The 17,668-nt window shown below is 42.5% G+C and overlaps 1 protein-coding gene across 1 annotated transcript; it reads left to right on the top strand.

Annotated features, from left to right (window-relative positions):
* The first annotated feature begins 172 nt into the window (after window positions 1-172).
* Window positions 173-15,107, top strand: sass6 (SAS-6 centriolar assembly protein). Its single transcript, XM_039000505.1, has 17 exons — window positions 173-352; window positions 698-758; window positions 1,323-1,402; window positions 1,474-1,578; window positions 1,663-1,837; window positions 2,165-2,242; window positions 2,362-2,481; window positions 3,514-3,705; window positions 3,964-4,158; window positions 4,289-4,378; window positions 4,615-4,794; window positions 4,979-5,060; window positions 5,202-5,335; window positions 5,881-6,003; window positions 6,332-6,435; window positions 6,700-6,794; window positions 14,426-15,107. Exons 1-17 carry the CDS (start codon window positions 288-290, stop codon window positions 14,491-14,493), a joined length of 1,947 nt encoding a protein of 648 aa, XP_038856433.1. The 5' UTR covers window positions 173-287; the 3' UTR covers window positions 14,494-15,107.
* Window positions 15,108-17,668: the final 2,561 nt, after the last annotated feature.

Here is a 17,668-nt window from a genome sequence, read left to right as displayed (position 1 = left end):
ATTTGGTGTTGTAGTAGTTTGACAGTAAGAACGACCAACAAGTGAGGCAGCACCTTCTGCTACTCCACCACTCGTCTGCAATCTAGACGATCTGGAACGTGCACATTATTTTTCGTCGTTACTTCCGTCGCCTCTTTCTCAAGTGGATGTTTCCCCAACGGTTATTCGCGGGAGAGAAGCGCCAAACTCGAAATTGAAGAGCCTATTTTTATTTTAAGAAAGGTCATACAAATCTAACCTTGGAATTTGAAATTTAGACACTACATTTTTGGGAGTATGAAACAATCATGACAGAAACACTTTTCAACAAGCGATTGCAAGTGCACGTCAAATGCAAAGATTGCGAAGAAAGGTAAATTCGATTGATTGCTAACGTTACCGTTAACTAGCTAGCATCATTAACGTTAGCTAGCTACCGTAACTAGCGAGATATCAAGCAATATCGACACGTGCGGCCTAACTAGATAGCTCATCAATTTGATATAGTCGTGTTTGGGCATCAGCTAACTACAGACTATCCAGTAAGCTGTGCTACGCGTTACATTGTTAGCTAGCTAAGTTAGCATGTTCAGTAACGTTAAATGTCATCTTCGCCACTCGCCAGATGGCGCTTGATGATAACAAATATATCAATGGAGTTGTATGCTACGACTAAAAATACATTGATTGAATCTTTCTTGCTAACTTTACATTACAGGAGAGGAAATATCAGAGTCTGCATTGAGCTTCAATTAACAACTAATCCAGTCCACAAAAGGGTAAGTGGTGCTCACAACCTTGGTTGGTGTTTTGCAAGACTGGATTATTTTCCCATCATCACCCTCCCTCCTTTTATATAGTCTGAATGAGCAGTGTTTCAGAAACCAGTGCATTGATCTCGAAATGCATTTCTTACTACTGTGGGCATGCATAAATACCCAATTTAAAGATAGACTCATCAATACAACATCATACCACAGCGGGGTAACTTCCTCTGAACAGACATCATCAACACCATGGAGAAGCACCAGTCCTAATTAGCAATGCAGCGTTACAGCCACATAACTGTTAGTGGGTGTTTTAATGGAAGTGAAAGTTGCAAAGGGGTGGCCCCCCCAGGGAGGCATGCATTGGTTAGGCTATTCATGGACCTTAATGGTTTTCAAGGGCAGCCCTACAAACATTAGCGACTGGATTTTGCTTAATGATTGACGTTAGTTGACGATGCACTTCCCCTGTTCAAGGGATTCCCTATCACGTCTGCTTTTCCCAAATGTCAGTCCTTCCCTCAAGGTAGTAGTTAGTGACAAAGCCACTGTAACTAACACAACTTTGCATTCTAGGATCTGCTGGTGAGACTGACAGATGACACCGACCCTTATTTTCTGTACAACCTTTCCATATCAGAGGAGGATTTTCAAAGGTATCTTACAATTCAGTCATTGTGCCCACTATAATGAGCATACACTAATCCTACGTCTTCTCTGTCATCAGTTTGAAAGTTCAACAGGGCCTGTTGGTAGACTTTGCGTCTTTTCCTCAGAAGTTTATAGACCTGCTAAACCAATGTATCTCGGAGCAAGACAAAGAGAATCCAAGGTGAGAAGACTCTCTCAGCTCGTTGAATGTCTCCACTAACTGAGATCATGGACATGTGATGTCTCTTTGCTCTCCTTTCCCTAGATTTCTGCTCCAGTTGTCATCTCCATCATCCCCAGTATTAGACCACAGCCCTGCCAACCTCAATGTTGTGGAGACCAACGCATTCAAGCACCTCACTCACCTGTCTCTGAAGCTGCTACATGGCACTGACGTGGAGATCAAGAAGTACCTGGCAGTTCGTCTCTCCTGTGTGAAGGTAAGTGAATCTCCCGTAACTCCCTCAGAAACACTAGTTTCAGGGACACAGATTTAGCCTAGTCCTGGATAATAAACATTAAAAAAAATAAAATAATAATTGATGGAGTTTTTCCATTGAGGTTGGTTTTAGTCCTGGAGTAGGATTCATGTGTCTGGGAAACCACCCGTAGTTGTCTTTTTGACCTCCGTCTTGGGAATGGTTGATAGCAGACCTATGAAGGACCTTGTGAGATTCCGTGAAGCAACACAGACTGCATGCAGTATACTAAAGTCTGAGAAACTTCCTCGTTGTGTTTTAAGTTATCCCCCCATTTTGATCTGTCAGGAGGAGAAGCAGCAGTTGGAACAGAGGCTGAAGAAGACTGAAGATGATCTCTCGAGGCAGCTCAGCTACACACAACAGGTAAAGCAGTAGTTGATCTGAATTGATTGATTCATCTAAAAATATAGGCGCGAGAAGTAACGTCTTAAGTGGGTCCCGATTTTTAAAACGGTCACCTTTCATATAAACATGTCTTACAGACTCTGTCGGAGAAGAGCAGAGAGCTAGACAAGCTTCGGTCTGAGTGGACCAGCCAAACAAGCGCTCTGTCGAGCCGCCACTCTCAGGACCTCACTGCAGAGCGGGAGAACGCTTTGGAGGTATCAAGTAACTTCTCATATTATAAGTCTGATGTTTAGTTAACTGCCTGAAATAGTCGGTAGGTGCTATTCCAGTTATCAGAAGCCATAAAACCTTGAATGTTTTTTAAATCTATTTGAGATGACTGGGGTCTCCAACAGGTTTAGCCCACCTATGAGAAGCTCGCCAAACAATTTTGAAATTACATGCAATTTTCACGTGTTCCACTGAAAACTGTCATGAACAAATCTCACAAGTAGACACCGCAAGCTCCTAGCTACTATCTAATCAACACAACATTGAAATTATCCCGCCCTTGGTTAGCCAGGTTATCTGCCAATTCATTTCCAGAAATATTGCCCCTGTCTGTATGGTGCACGTGTTTGTCTATCACTCCATGTGTGGCCAGTTGATGTGATAATTGTATTGTGGGTTGACAGAAACACTTTCCCAAAAACCTTCTCAATTAAATGTTAACTGCAAAGTAGGTTTACCTGGGAGAATTATTAATTAGCAGCACAGAACCATCACCAGACCAGAACATTCGATGGCACATTCCTTACTCCCTAGATGCACAATTAATGGGCCAGATGCGCAATTAAATGGGAATTACACACACGAAAAATCTTCCAGATGTGAAAGAAAGGGTGTTCTGTGATTTAAGCATTGACATCAACCCAGAACGTCTGTTGTTTCTTTATGAACTATTGTAATTTTGAGAGTGAAAAACAAAATAAATCTAAAACCCGGAAAAATAAACTGAGAAACAGAATTTGGGAAAAATAAAACAGAATTTGGGAGAGAATAAGGGGCCCCCTTGGAGTTGTTTATTAATAAACCATTATTTTACTATGTATATTGACAGACAACATGGTACACTACTTTCTCTTGTACAGTAAGGACCTAGGGGAGAGAAGAATGTGCCTATTTGAAAGCTAGAAAAAATGAGAAGCTCACTTCTTCTTTTAAAGTAGTTCTCATGCTAGATTTGATGATTTCTCTCAAAAATAAGTGGTGTTCTCTTGTGGTGTTTCTCATCTTGCCCTGTGCAGACACAAACCAGGCTGCAGCAGCAAAACGAGCAGCTGCGCCGGGAGCTGGAGGGAGCCCACACTAAGAGCACCCAGCAGCTGCAGAGCAGGCTGGCCGAGCTTGAGACCTCCAACAGGGACCTGACTGAGAAGAGATACAAGAGCGAGTCCACCATCCGCGACTTCAAAGCCAAACTAGTGGGACTGGAAGAGGTGAGGGGGGGGGGGGCGCAAGGGGCCTTCATTTAGTGGGGGAAATTTCATAACTGCCACTTTTGAACAGTTAACATTTTTAAGTCTGAAACACTCCTAGGATAAGTATCTGTCGGTTTATATCATGTGTGTTTTTTTTTTTACATCCATATTGAATTGCTGATGTGATAGAGAAATTGAAATCTTGCTGCCATGTTGACCGCCAATGTCTAAATAACCTTCTGACAAGTGTGTGTGTGTGTGTGTGTGTGAGAACAGGAGTCTCAGCGAGCGAAGCAGCAGGCCCTGTCTCTTCGGAGGGAGAACGGAACCCTGGACACGGAGTGTCACGAGAGGGAGCGTCAGGTGAACCAGCTGCAGACACGCGTGGCAGTCCTGGAGCAGGAGATGAAAGATAAGGAGCAGCTCGTGCTCCGCACCAAGGAAGTGTTGGAAGCCACTCAGCAACAGAAGGTATGTAGTCAGTCCCCTGGGCAAATGGAGAGCATTTACCCCCTCAATACTGTCAGAAAAGCCAGGATCTTTGTTAAAATGAATATTAATGAATTATGTCAAAACTGTGACATTCTGTGTTTGTGTGTAGAACTCAGTTGAAGGAAATGCCGAAAGCAAACAACTCCAAATAGGAAAACTGGAAGCCACAGTGAAATCCCTGTCTGAGGAACTCATAAAGGTGGGTTACTTACATTTCCAGTCATGGCTTTTTGATTTGCATGTAATGGTCTGAAAATACATGGTCACAGACTCAATCCAGTCAAGTTCAAATCCACAAGTCTTTGTCCACTCATGCACTTATTTGAGTCAAAATATTTATACCAATTTTGTCTTGGTCACATCCCCTTTGAGAAAGAACACATTGAGCGTGGGGGTGAAGTACCGTCTTGACACTACTTCGTGTTGACTTCCTAGGCCAACGGCATCATCAAGAAGCTGCAGGGAGAGCTGAGGGGCCTGGTGGGGAAGATCAAGGTGAAGAACACTGTGATGGTGTCACAGGAGAAGGTGCTTCAGGAGACCCAGGAGAGGCTGCACAAAGCCCAGAGAGACCTGCAGGACACTCAGCAGCAGCTCAAGCATAGAGACGAGGAGGTGTGTGTTTCCATTACAGAGTGTCCACTACCTTAAATGCGAATCTGAGGATAACAAAAATGGTCAGAAATGGCTGCCAAAAGACTGTGTGTGTGTAAGCAAAGTTCTGAGGAGTAGTGGGCGCTGACATAATTCTTGGGTGTCAAGTTTGGATGGATCTTTTTGGTTGTAACTTCCACTGTAGGTGTCGAAGTTGAAGGAGCAGTTGGAGGAGACGGTTCAGAAATTAGACGAAAGCAGGGAGGTGCTGAAAACAAACGAGAATGGTATGGAAGGTTTTTTAAAGAAATGGTTCACAAAAAATACAACTACATGATTTTGCACTTAACCTTGGCTGTTATCAAATGACCTACTGTTTGTATTCCTTTAGTCTTCCCCCGCAACAATGGATTTGTTTTATCCTTCAGTTATAATGTGGCTGAACAAACAGCTGAATGAGAACCAGTTATCCAGGAAGCCAGAGACCCTTGGAACGTTTGAGACTCCTTCAGCTCTCTCAGCCTCAGCTGGAGAGAGGATGGGCAGTGCATCTCACAACATGGTAAGCACTAAACATGTCATAGTACACGTTAAGATATTGGTTTGATATGTTTTAGTTGCAGTGGGTATCGTGTTTTTTAAATTTTTACTGCAGCTTTAGATACGTGTGTCGGTTTAAAAAAAATAAATATATATATATATAGTTAATTTGAGTTGTATGCAGGCGTCTTTAAGGCAGACTCTGCAATATGACATCATCCACAGGCAGGGAAACTTCCTGCTTATAGACTTCAATAAAACTCTAATCTGCTAAGACTATCTGCTGCTATCTGCTGCTATTATCTGCAGCTATTAGTAGGGACGCGTTACGCAGGCGGCAGGACACACAGTTTTGGAATATTCAGATATATGAATAAACTTGCTTCCGACATGTATAACAAGGAATCATGTCAGCTCTATTCATGGTATTTCTATCTGCAAGGTTCGACAATGTTGTGAATGATGACATCATATTGTCAAGTCTACCTTTTTTAAAGTTACGATTCGACCAGCAAAGTGCACACAATCAGATCAGCTCAAGTCATGTGTGCTTGACTTTGTTTTCAGCTGGACAGCCGAGCGTTTCCCTCCTCGGCCGGACAGGGCTACCCGATCACGTCTACGCTGAACTCCAAACTCCCTCTGTCCAGCCGCTCCGTCTTCTCACACAACCAGGGCCCTGGAGCCAAGGCAGGCTAATCTTTTCTCCTTTGTTACTCTAAATTCTAATTAAACTTTCATGCTATATTTAGAAGTGTTGAAATAGGTGTGGTTTTGCAATGACACAGCCTTGAATTTGGGCCACATCATGAATAGCAACCTGGATGATTTACATAAACACTAATAATTAACAATTCCTTACGTCGACTATAATTTCATCGTGGAAGAACCAATACCTATGAGGTGTGGGATAAGGCAGCTTGAACTCAATTGTATGTTGTGGTTTCTAACTCGTTTCAACTGTTTTCGGGGGTTTGCTTGAATTCTGACTTTTTTGTTGACCTGGACTGAATTGCAGGTCCAGTTTAACCCCATGAGTACCAAGCCCGGCATGTCTCCTGTGGATGTGAGGGACGGGAGCCCCACAGCACAGCCACCCCCTCAGCCCTCCAACAAAGAGAAGTGAGTCCAGCTCTCTGTTTGGGGATTCCATGTGTGGTTCTAGTTTACGTTGTGTGCTTTCAGCATCAGAATTAACTTGGAAGTGTTCAGAAACGTTTTCTCTGCTCACTGTTACACGAAAATAGCTCCCTGTTTATTGGATGGTGCATCACCATCAGCAAGAGCCCAAGACCATCTACTTTATTCTCTGGGCCTTCCATTCAGGCTGCCTTTTTTCCACCTTCATAACTGTCTTATTCTTCTTTCTCTTTTTTGAACTTGTAGTGGCGAGCCTGCTGGGTTGGAGTCCAAGTACTTTGAGAAGCGAGACGACAGCATTCCCCTCCGTGGTCTGTTGTCTGGCATGCACCTCAACAGAGGTAAGACCACATCCATACCTGCTTTGTAGACACTGGGGGTTATTTGTTTGAGTGATTCGTGACAGTTTGAGGGGAAGTTCACTCTACAGTCCCTTTCCACTGGGCACAACACATCATTTCAACATGGAAATGTGGGTAATATTTGGTTGAGACGTTGATCAATGAGATTTCAACCTTTTTAAATGTAATCTCAACTGCAATCCAGGTCATGTGGTTCTGCTATTAGATGAAGCACAGTGAAACTTACAATGGGTGAATAAAGTACATGGTGCAAGAGATCAAAGCTGTTTGAGATTCTGCACAGATTATTATAGCAATCCACAGACCTGCAACCTTTGCATGCTCTCTAGAACATGCACGCTTTCTATGATTAGATAACAAGACATTTCTAGTTAGGCTACTACAGCAGGCTAACCTCAATGTGGCCATGGATGTGTTACTCATTTTAAGGTTGAATAAATACTGCAAGACCTTAGTCTGTAAATCAGGCTTAACTTTAGGCTATTTACTATATTACAAAAGTAATATTGAATTGTGTTTGGTTGATAACGCAACCAAATATAAACATTTTAATGCTTGGATAGTTTAATCTGAGCCACTGGTTTAATCCTATCCTTTTAATTTTTTATTTAGTTGGAGATGGGAATCCAACACATCATTTGTTAAGTTAATAGGCTATTTACTGTAGTGCAAAAGTGATATTGAACTGTTTGGTTGTCAACGCAACCAAACATCAACATTTGAAGGAGATGTATCTTTTGACACTGACTTAGTCTGATTTTAATTCCAGTTTATCAAAAAATGTATCATTGATATGTTGGCTTCACGTCTCCATCTCAACCAAAAATCAAAGTTAAAGAATAGCGCTAAATAAAATCCAACTTCTTTTAAAGTTTGATTTGATTGAGTCATATTCTTTAACTTAGATTTTTGGTTGAGATGGAGACATGAAGCCAACATATTATTTATTTGTAGACAAACTGGAATTTAAAGCCAGACTAAGTCAGTGGTCCAGGTGGACCTTCAAATGTTTATATTTGGTTGCATTGACAACCAAGCACAACTTAATATCCAGTTTGTCTACAAATAAATAATTGATATGTTGGATTCACGTCTCCATCTCAACCAAAAATTCAAGTTAAAGAATAGGACTTAATCTAATCAGACTTAAATAAAGTTTGATTTGATTTATTACTATTCTTTACTTAGATTTTTGTTTAAAATCAACCAAAGCTTGAAACCCTAGGCCTATATGCATTGTCTATTTTTTTTGTTTAACCCTTGGTTGAATTGAAACTAGCGGAGGATGACTTTGCAAATGCTTTATAGGCCTAAATACTATCATTGATTATATATGACTTCTAAAGTATGGTTGCATTTAATTTGCTCTGTTAAACTTACCCTTTGAAATGACTTCGATAGGAACAATAAATATATTTAGTTAAGAGATCTCAATAATCATTCTCATGATGGCACATTGGTCTGTGACAGTGTTGGAGCAAAATTATTTTATTAGCCTAATGCTGTTGTGACTGCAAAATGTTTTTGTTAGTCACTGGTCATTTCCCACAGCTGTCCAGTAACCTCATCATACACCCAACAAAGGAGTGATTTGTTCCTTATCTCTGTGACACTGAAAGCCATCCAGGTTGAATTCTTCTCCTGTCTGTTTGTTTAGGCTCTAAAGATAATCACTCCCCTATCTTAAGACACATAGGCTGTAAGAACTGGTTAGAACCTGTTTTTGTTTGTTTGAATGCTTTAAGGGAGTATAACCAATTACCCTTATGTATCTCCTTTGTAAGATGGCCTCCCTCTTTGAGGGACAAGAAGCTTTTTGTGTTGGGGGCGTATATAAAGACTGAGGGGCTTGTAAATAGTCAAGATCCTATCCGGGTTCATCCTGAGAGGGAGATCATCCTTGCAATTGCTCGAATAAACCTCGTATTGCTGATAGGAGTTCTGCCTGATTCCATGACTCAGCGGTCTAAGGCACTGCATCGTCACTACAGATCCGGGTTCACACAATTGGCCCAGCGTCGTCCGGATTAGGGGAGGGTTTGGCTGGCCGGGATGTCCTTGTCCCATTGTGCTCTAGTGATTCCTGTGGCGGGCCGGGCGCATGCACGCTGACACGGTCGCCAATTGTACAGTGTTTCCTCCGACACATTGGTGCGGCTGGCTTCCGGGTAAAGTGAGCAGTGTGTCAAGAAGCAGTGCGGCTTGGCAGGGTCGTGTTTCTGAGGACGCATGGCTCTCGACCTTTGCCTCTCCCGAGTCCGTACGGGAGTTGCAGCGATGGGACAAGACTGTAACTACGAATTGGATATCACAAAGTTGGGGAGAAAAAGGGGTAAACAAAATTACCTTGGATGGGAGGCCAAATCAGTAGGAGGTGCAGTTGGAGGGGCTGCCCAGCCTGTACATTTAATAAAACATTTTAGATAGTGAAGTTTACACTTAGTGTACAAAACATTAGGAACACCTTCCTAATATTAAGTTGCCTTTTGCCTTCAGAACAGCCTCAATTATTCGGGGCATAGCCTCTACAAGATGTCAAGCATTCCATAGGGATGCGGGCCCATGTTGACTCCAATGCTTCCCACAGTTGTCAAGTTGGCTGGATGTCCTTTGGGTGGTGGACCATTCTTGATACATATGGGAAACTGTTTACAGTGGAAAAACCCAGCAGCGTTGCAGTTCTTGACACACTCAAATCGGTGTGCCTGGCACCTACTACCATATCCTGTTCAAAGGCACTTAAATACTTGTCTTGCTCATTCACCCTTTGAATGGCACACATACACAATCCATGTCTAAAGGCTTAAAAATCCTTCTTTAACCTGTGTCCTCCCCTTCATCTACAGTGGTGGCCAAAAGTTTTGAGAATGACACAAATATTAATTTCCACAAAGTTTGCTGCTTCAGTGTCTTTAGATATTTTTGTCAGATGTTACTATGGAATACTAAAGTATAATTATAAGCGTCAAAGGCTTTTATTGACAATTACATGAAGTTGATGCATAGAGTCAATATTTGCAGTGTTGACCCTTCTTTTTCAAGACCTCTGCAATCAGCCCTGGCATGCTGTCAATTAACTTCTGGGCCACATCCTGACTGATGGCAGCCCATTCTTGCATAATCAATGCTTGGAGTTTGTCAGAATTTGTGGGTTTTTGTTTGTCCACCTGCCTCTTGAGGATTGACCACAAGTTCTCAATGGGATTAAGGTCTGGGGAGTTTCTTGGCCATGGACCCAAAATATCAATATTTTGTTCCCCGAGGCGCTTAGTTATCACTTTTGCCTTATGCCAAGGTGCTCCATCATGCTGGAAAAGGCATTGTTCGTCACCAAACTGTTCCTGGATGGTTGGGAGAAGTTGCTCTCGGGGGATGTGTTGGTACCATTTATTTTATTCATGGCTGTGTTCTTAGGCAAAATTTATTCATGGCTGTGTTCTTAGGCAAAACTCCCTTGGCTGAGAAGCAACCCCACACATGAATGGTCTCAGGATGCTTTACTGTTGGCATGACACAGGACTGATGGTAGCGCTCACCTTGTCTTCTCCGGACAAGCTTTTTTCTGGATGCCCCAAACAATCGGAAAGGGGATTCATCAGAGAAAATGACTTTACCCCAGTCCTCAGCAGTCCAATCCCTGTACCTTTTGCAGAATATCAGTCTGTCCCTGATGTTTTTCCTGGAGAGAAGTGGCTTCTTTGCTGCCCTTCTTGAAACCAGGCCATCCTTCAAAAGTCTTTGCCTCACTGTGCGTGCAGATGCACTCACACCTGCCTGCTGCCATTCCTGAGCAAGCTCTGTACTGGTGGTGCCCCGATCCCGCAGCTGATCAACTTTAGGAGACGGTCCTGGCGCTTGCTGGACTTTCTTGGGCACCCTGAAGCCTTCTTCACAACAATTGAACCGCTCTCCTTGAAGTTCTTGATGATCTGATAAATGGTTAATTTAGGTGCAATCTTACTGGCAGCAATATCCTTGCCTGTGAAGCCCTTTTTGTGCAAAGCAATGATGACGGCACGTGGTTCCTTGCAGGTAACCATGGTTGACAGAGGAAGAACAAAGATTCCAAGCACCACCCTCCTTTTGAAGCTTCCAGTCTGTTATTCAAACTCAATCAGCATGTCAGAGTGATCTCCAGCCTTGTCCTCGTCAACACTCACACCTGTGTTAACGACAGAAACACTGACATGTCAGCTGGTCCTTTTGTGGCAGGGCTGAAATGCAGTGGAAATGTTTTTGGGAGATTCAGTTCATTTGCATGGCGAAGAGGGACTTTGCAATTCATCTGATCACTCTTCATAACATTCTGGAGTATATGCAAATTGCCATCATACAAACTGAGGCAGCAGACTTTGTAAATTAATATTTGTGTCATTCTCAAAACATTTGGCCACGACTACACTGATTGATTTAAGTGGATTTAACAAGTGACCATAGCTTTCACCTGGTCAGTCTCATGGAAAGAGCAGGTGTTCTTAATGTTTTGTACACTTTGTATAATGTTGAAGGTCCATTTCAAAGGTACAAATTCAACATTTTATACAAGGTTTGTCTGTTAAATTGGTTACAATTTTGACTTAATCCTGTGGTTGAAATTTCACTCAACAGTTTGCATTGATTATTTTTTTTTAATCCAATGTACACTGCTCAAAAAAATAAAGGGAACACTTAAACAACACAATGTATCTCCAAGTCAATCACACTTCTGTGAAATCAAACTGTCCACTTAGGAAGCAACACTGATTGACAATAAATGTCACATGCTGTTGTGCAAATGGAATATACAACAGGTGGAAATTATAGGCAATTAGCAAGACACCCCCAATAAAGGAGTGGTTCTGCAGGTGGTGACCACAGACCACTTCTCAGTTCCTATGCTTCCTGGCTGATGTTTTGGTCACTTTTGAATGCTGGCGGTGCTTTCACTCTAGTGGTAGCATGAGACGGAGTCTACAACCCACACAAGTGGCTCAGGTAGTGCAGCTCATCCAGGATGGCACATCAATGCGAGCTGTGGCAAGAAGGTTTGCTGTGTCTGTCAGCGTAGTGTCCAGAGCATGGAGGCGCTACCAGGAGACAAGCTAGTACATCAGGAGACGTGGAGGAGGCCGTAGGAGGGCAACAACCCAGCAGCAGGACCGCTACCTCCGCCTTTGTGCAAGGAGGAGCACTGCCAGAGCCCTGCAAAATGACCTCCAGCAGGCCACAAATGTGCATGTGTCTGCTCAAACGGTCAGAAACAGAATCCACGAGGGTGGTATGAGGGCCCGACGTCCACAGGTGGGGGTTGTGCTTACAGCCCAACACCGTGCAGGACGTTTGGCATTTGCCAGAGAACACCAAGATTGGCAAATTCGCCACTGGCGCCCTGTGCTCTTCACAGATGAAAGCAGGTTCACACTGAGCATGTGACAGACATGACAGTCTGGAGACGCCGTGGAGAATGTTCTGCTGCCTGCAACATCCTCCAGCATGACCGGTTTTGCGGTGGGTCAGTCACGGTGTGGGGTGGCATTTCTTTGGGGGGCCGCACAGCCCTCCATGGGCTCGCCAGAGGTAGCCTGACTGCCATTAGGTACCGAGATGAGATCCTCAGACCCCTTGTGAGACCATATGCTGGTGCGGTTGGCCCTGGGTTCCTCCTAATGCAAGACAATGCTAGACCTCATGTGGCTGGAGTGTGTCAGCAGTTCCTGCAAGAGGAAGGCATTGATGCTATGGACTGGCCCGCCCGTTCCCCAGACCTGAATCCAATTGAGCACATCTAGGACATCATGTCTCGCTCCATCCACCAACGCAACGTTGCACCACAGACTGTCCAGGAGTTGGCGGATGCTTTAGTCCAGGTCTGGGAGGAGATCCCTCAGGAGACCATCCGCCACCTCATCAGGAGCATGCCCAGGCGTTGTAGGGAGGTCATACAGGCACGTGGAGGCCACACACACTACTGAGCCTCATTTTGACTTGTTTTAAGGACATTACATCAAAGTTGGATCAGCCTGCAGTGTGGTTTTCCACTTTAATTTTGAGTGTGACTCCAAATCCAGACCTCCATAAATTTGATTTCCATTGATAATTTTTGTGTGATTTTGTTGTCAGCACATTCAACTATGTAAAGAAAAAAGTATTTAATAAGAATATTTCATTCATTCAGATCTAGGATGTGTTATTTTAGTGTTCCCTTTATTTTTTTGAGCAGTGTACTTTACACAGATTCCATGTCATAATACGTTGACAAATTACATTGAAACAAAGTTGATTCAACCAGGTTGTGCCCAGTGGGTTTGTTCTGCATTTATTATTATTTTTAGCTTGAGTTTAAATCATACACATTAGCTGCGTTCAAATACCCATACTAACATACTGTATACTACATACTATTAGTTAATTTTGTATACTGTAAACGAACAGTATCCTTTCAGTTGAGCGTACTAGCTCTTTGCCGGTCTACCGGAAGTTGATGCTGTTGCTATGCAACCTCTTGCTAGCTAGTTAGCATTACAAATTACTAGTTAGACATTTTACGACTTCGGGTGTGTTGTTAAATTCAATCTGGAGGATAGAATTATGGAGCGCACACTGGACGCTCCACCGAGGAATAGGGTTGATTTGAGCGTTCTGACCTTACAGCGGCAGTCAAGTAGCCAAGCTAATGTTGGCTAGCTTGCTAGCTACTTCTAGACACAAAATGAGACCACTCTGACCATTTTCCTCGCCCTAGCAGAGTCGGTTAGGCAGTTTATTATCCAGAAAGTTGGTGACTGTAACTGTGCTGCTGGCAACAATTTAATTATTCTTTTTTGCTGACTTTTACTGACACCGGCCACATTCAATGGGTATTGGCGCGCTCGTAAATTCATTATTCTGCGCTCTGGTACACTCAGACGAGAGTGCTCTGAAATCGAAATCGGAGTAGATAGCAAGAGCGAACTTCTGAAAGCAGCAGAATGTCCATTGAACGCACAACGACGATACCATTTAGCTAAGAATGACGGGAATAATCAAGTAAATAAACATTGGGTAGTTAGCCTATACTTAACATATTGTCAAGTTTGCTGTATTATTAGCCAACTAATGTTAGCTTACATACAGGTGCATACGGTTGTAATGATAAGCTATGTGGTTCATAAGGACAGCGTAACTAAAAAATTGTCAGCCAACATAACATGTAAGGTAACTTATTTGAAAAATCATTACTTTTTACATTGTTCAACATTTAACATGGTCATAATTAGTTAAAGCAATGAATTTGTATCCGCTCTCGTTGTACGGGTGCATATTTTCCGACATTTTCTTAAAATCTTAAAATCTGAAGCCATGCCCATTTCCTGAATTGCATTATGGGCCCTAAAGTGCAGAAATGGTGTCCTCTGCATGTATACTTAATATTTTTGCGAATTTGGTACGACAGCCGGGAACTTTTGGGATAGTAACTATATCCATATTATGACCAATATGCATATTATATACTCGATTAACGTCACAAATAGTGCAGTTAGTATGAGTATTCGAACACAGCTATTGTCTTGCACATTGTCAGTAACCTTGCTGAATTAAGATTCAGATTTTATGTCTGTCATACAACAAAAATGTTCCCCCGTTGTCTCTAGATGTTCCAAGGCCACCACCAGCCAAGCCTGGCCTGCACTCTCTGTCGTCCGCTTACTTCCCTGGCTGAGAAGGAATGGAGCCAAGAACTACTGTAATGTCCACTCCACAACACACCACTGAATACAACAGTGACTAAGGAGAGTGAACTGTTAGACCAACCACAGATTCTCACAGTACCTCCACCTATGTTAATGTTTTTAACCTGTGCTGTGTTTCCAAGTATTTATTAAAAAGATAACCAATCAATAGTAATAAAGCCACTTGATCGGTTTGCCAAATATTACGTTTGTTGGTTTGTTTAAAAAATAACTTTGTTGTCACGTCTTACTCGTAATTAGCATTGACTTAACTAATGCTGTCATCATGTTGCTCTGGGTGTTCTCATAACTTTTAACACTCAATAGTACTCAAGTCCTGGTACGAATGATACATTCTACCAACGAGTGTTTCTCAAGAAAAGCTGCCGTCTGTTCACATGGTGCAACAATTTGATAAAAGATAACCTTAAAGTTAACATGTACATGCTAATCGCAAGTCATCACCAGTGTATTGATGAACAGAGCCTCAACCACAGAATGATTGCTACTAAAGTGTTTGCTGTGTAAAAACTGTACATATGGGTGTATGAAATGGATCATTAATGTGTGTGTATATCTGTAGATTAAAGTTTTGTTTTCAGAATCTGTTGTCAAGTCTCTCTGATCAACTAGCTACAATGAACAAAAATATATACGCAACATGTAAAGTGTTGGTTTCATGAGCTGAAATAAACGATCCCAGAAATTTTCCATACACACAAAAAGCTTATTAATCTAAATTAGTTTACATCCCTGTTAATAAGCATGTTTCCTTTGATATACCATCCACCTGACAGGTGTGGCACATCAATAAGCTGATTAAACACCAGTCTCAACGTCAACAGTGAAGAGGCGACTCCGGGATGCTGACCTTCTAGGCAGAGTTCCTCTGTCCAGTGTCTGTTCTTTTGTCCATCTTAATCTTTTATTTTTATTGGCCAGTCTGAGATAATGGCTTTTTCTTTGCAACTCTGCCTAGAAGACCAGCATCCCAGAGTCGCCTCTTCACTGTTGACGTTGAGACTGGTGTTTTGCGGGTACTATTTAATGAAGCTGCCAGTTGAGGACTTGTGAGGCTTCTGTTTCTCAAACTAGACAATAATGCACTTGTCCTCTTGCTCAGTTGTGCACAGGGGCCTCCCACTCCTTTCTATTCTGATGATTGTGTGCAAAGTCACAGTCCCCAAGTCCAGAACAGACTATGGGAGAAACATAGTACCACATAGAGCCATGACTACATGGAACTCTATTCTGCATCAAGTAACTGATGCAAGCAGTAAAATTAGATTTAAAAACAGATAGAAAAAAACACCTTATGGAACAGAGGGGACTGTGAAGCAACACAAAACATTGGCACAAACACATGCATACACACACACACATGATAACATACGCACTATAGATACACATGGATTTAGTACTGTAGATATGTGGTAGTGGTGGAGTAGGGGCCTGAGGGCACACAGTGTGTTGTGAAATCTGTGAATGTATTGTAATGTTTTAAAATTGTATGAACTGCCTTAATTTTGCTGGACCCCAGGAAGAGTAGCTGCTGCTTTGGCAGAAACTAATGGGGATCCATAATAAATACAAATACAAATAGTACGATTCAATCTTAGTCCTGAATTGACACTTTGCCTGTTTGATGGTTCGTCGGAGGGCATAGCTGGATTTCTTATAAGCTTCCGGGTTAGAGTCCCTACCCTTTAGCTCAGTGCGGATGTTGCCTGTAATCCATGGCTTCTGGTTGGGGTATGTACATACAGTCACAGTGGGGACGATGTCATCGATGCACTTATTGATGAAGCCAGTGATTGATGTGGTGTACTCCTTCCTCAATGCCATCGGAAGAATCCCAGAACATATTCCAGTCTATGCTAGCAAAACAGTCCTGTAGCTTAGCATTTTTTTTTATTTTTTTTTATTTCACCTTTATTTAACCAGGTAGGCAAGTTGAGAACAAGTTCTTATTTACAACTGCGACCTGGCCAAGATAAAGCAAAGGAGTTTGACACATATAACAACACAGAGTTACACATGGAGTAAAACAAACATACAGTCAATAATACAGGTAAAATAAGTCTATATACAATGTGAGCAAATGAGGTGAGATAAGGGAGGTAAAGGCAATAAATAGGCCATGGTGGCGAAGTAAATACAATATAGCAATTAAAACACTGGAATGGTAGATTTGACAGATGAGTGTGCAAAGTATAAATACTGGGGTGCAAAGGAGAAAAATAAATAAATACAGTAGGGGAAGAGGTAGTTGTTTGGGCTATTTATAGATGGGCTATGTACAGGTGCAGTGATCTGTGAGCTGCTCTGACAGCTGGTGCTTAAAGCTAGTGAGGGAGATAAGTGTTTCCAGTTTCAGAGATTTTTGTAGTTCGTTCCAGTCATTGGCAGCAGAGAACTGGAAGGAGAGGCGGCCAAAGGAGGAATTGGCTTTGGGGGTGACAAGTGAGATATACCTGCTGGAGCGCGTGCTACAGGTGGGTGCTGCTATGGTGACCAGCGAGCTGAGATAAGGGGGGACTTTACCTAGCAGGGTCTTGTAGATAACCTGGAGCCAGTGGGTTTGGCGACAAGTATGAAGCGAGGGCCAGCCAATGAGAGCGTACAGGTCGCAGTGGTGGGTAGTATATGGGGCTTTGGTGACAAAATGGATGGCACTGTGATAGACTGCATCCAATTTGTTGAGTAGGGTGTTGGAGGCTATTTTGTAAATGACATCGCCAAAGTCGAGGATCGGTAAGATGGTCAGTTTTACGAGGGTATGTTTGGCAGCATGAGTGAAGGATGCTTTGTTTGCGAAATAGGAAGCCAATTCTAGATTTAACTTTGGATTGGAGATGTTTTATGTGAGTCTGGAAGGAGAGTTTACAGTCTAACCAGACACCTAGGTATTTGTAGCATCTGCTTCATCTGACCAGTTTTTTATTGACTGAGTCACTGGTGCATCCTGGTTTAGTTTTTGCTTGTAAGCATGAATCAGGAGGATAGAATTATGGTCAGATTTGCCAAATGGAGGGCGAGGGAGAGCTTTGTAGACGTTTCTGTGTGTAGAGTAAAGGTGGTCTTGAGTTTTTTTCTCCTCTAGTTGCACATTTAACATGCTGGTAGAAATGACTAAAATGGATATAAGTTTCCCTGCATTAAAGT

The sequence above is a fragment of the Salvelinus namaycush genome, chromosome 9, assembly GCF_016432855.1.
Source record: "Salvelinus namaycush isolate Seneca chromosome 9, SaNama_1.0, whole genome shotgun sequence".
Lineage (NCBI taxonomy): Eukaryota > Metazoa > Chordata > Actinopteri > Salmoniformes > Salmonidae > Salvelinus > Salvelinus namaycush.
Note: the sequence above shows the minus strand (reverse complement) of the source record. Positions and strands in the feature narration are given on the sequence as shown.

Bases quoted from the DNA above. Each gene is read 5' to 3' on its own strand.
- sass6 (XM_039000505.1), top strand. From the start codon at position 288: ATGACAGAAACACTTTTCAACAAGCGATTGCAAGTGCACGTCAAATGC. The intron at 1,838-2,164 runs GTAAGTGAATCT...TTGATCTGTCAG, and splicing joins TTCGTCTCTCCTGTGTGAAG to GAGGAGAAGCAGCAGTTGGA. The intron at 3,706-3,963 runs GTGAGGGGGGGG...GTGTGAGAACAG, and splicing joins AACTAGTGGGACTGGAAGAG to GAGTCTCAGCGAGCGAAGCA.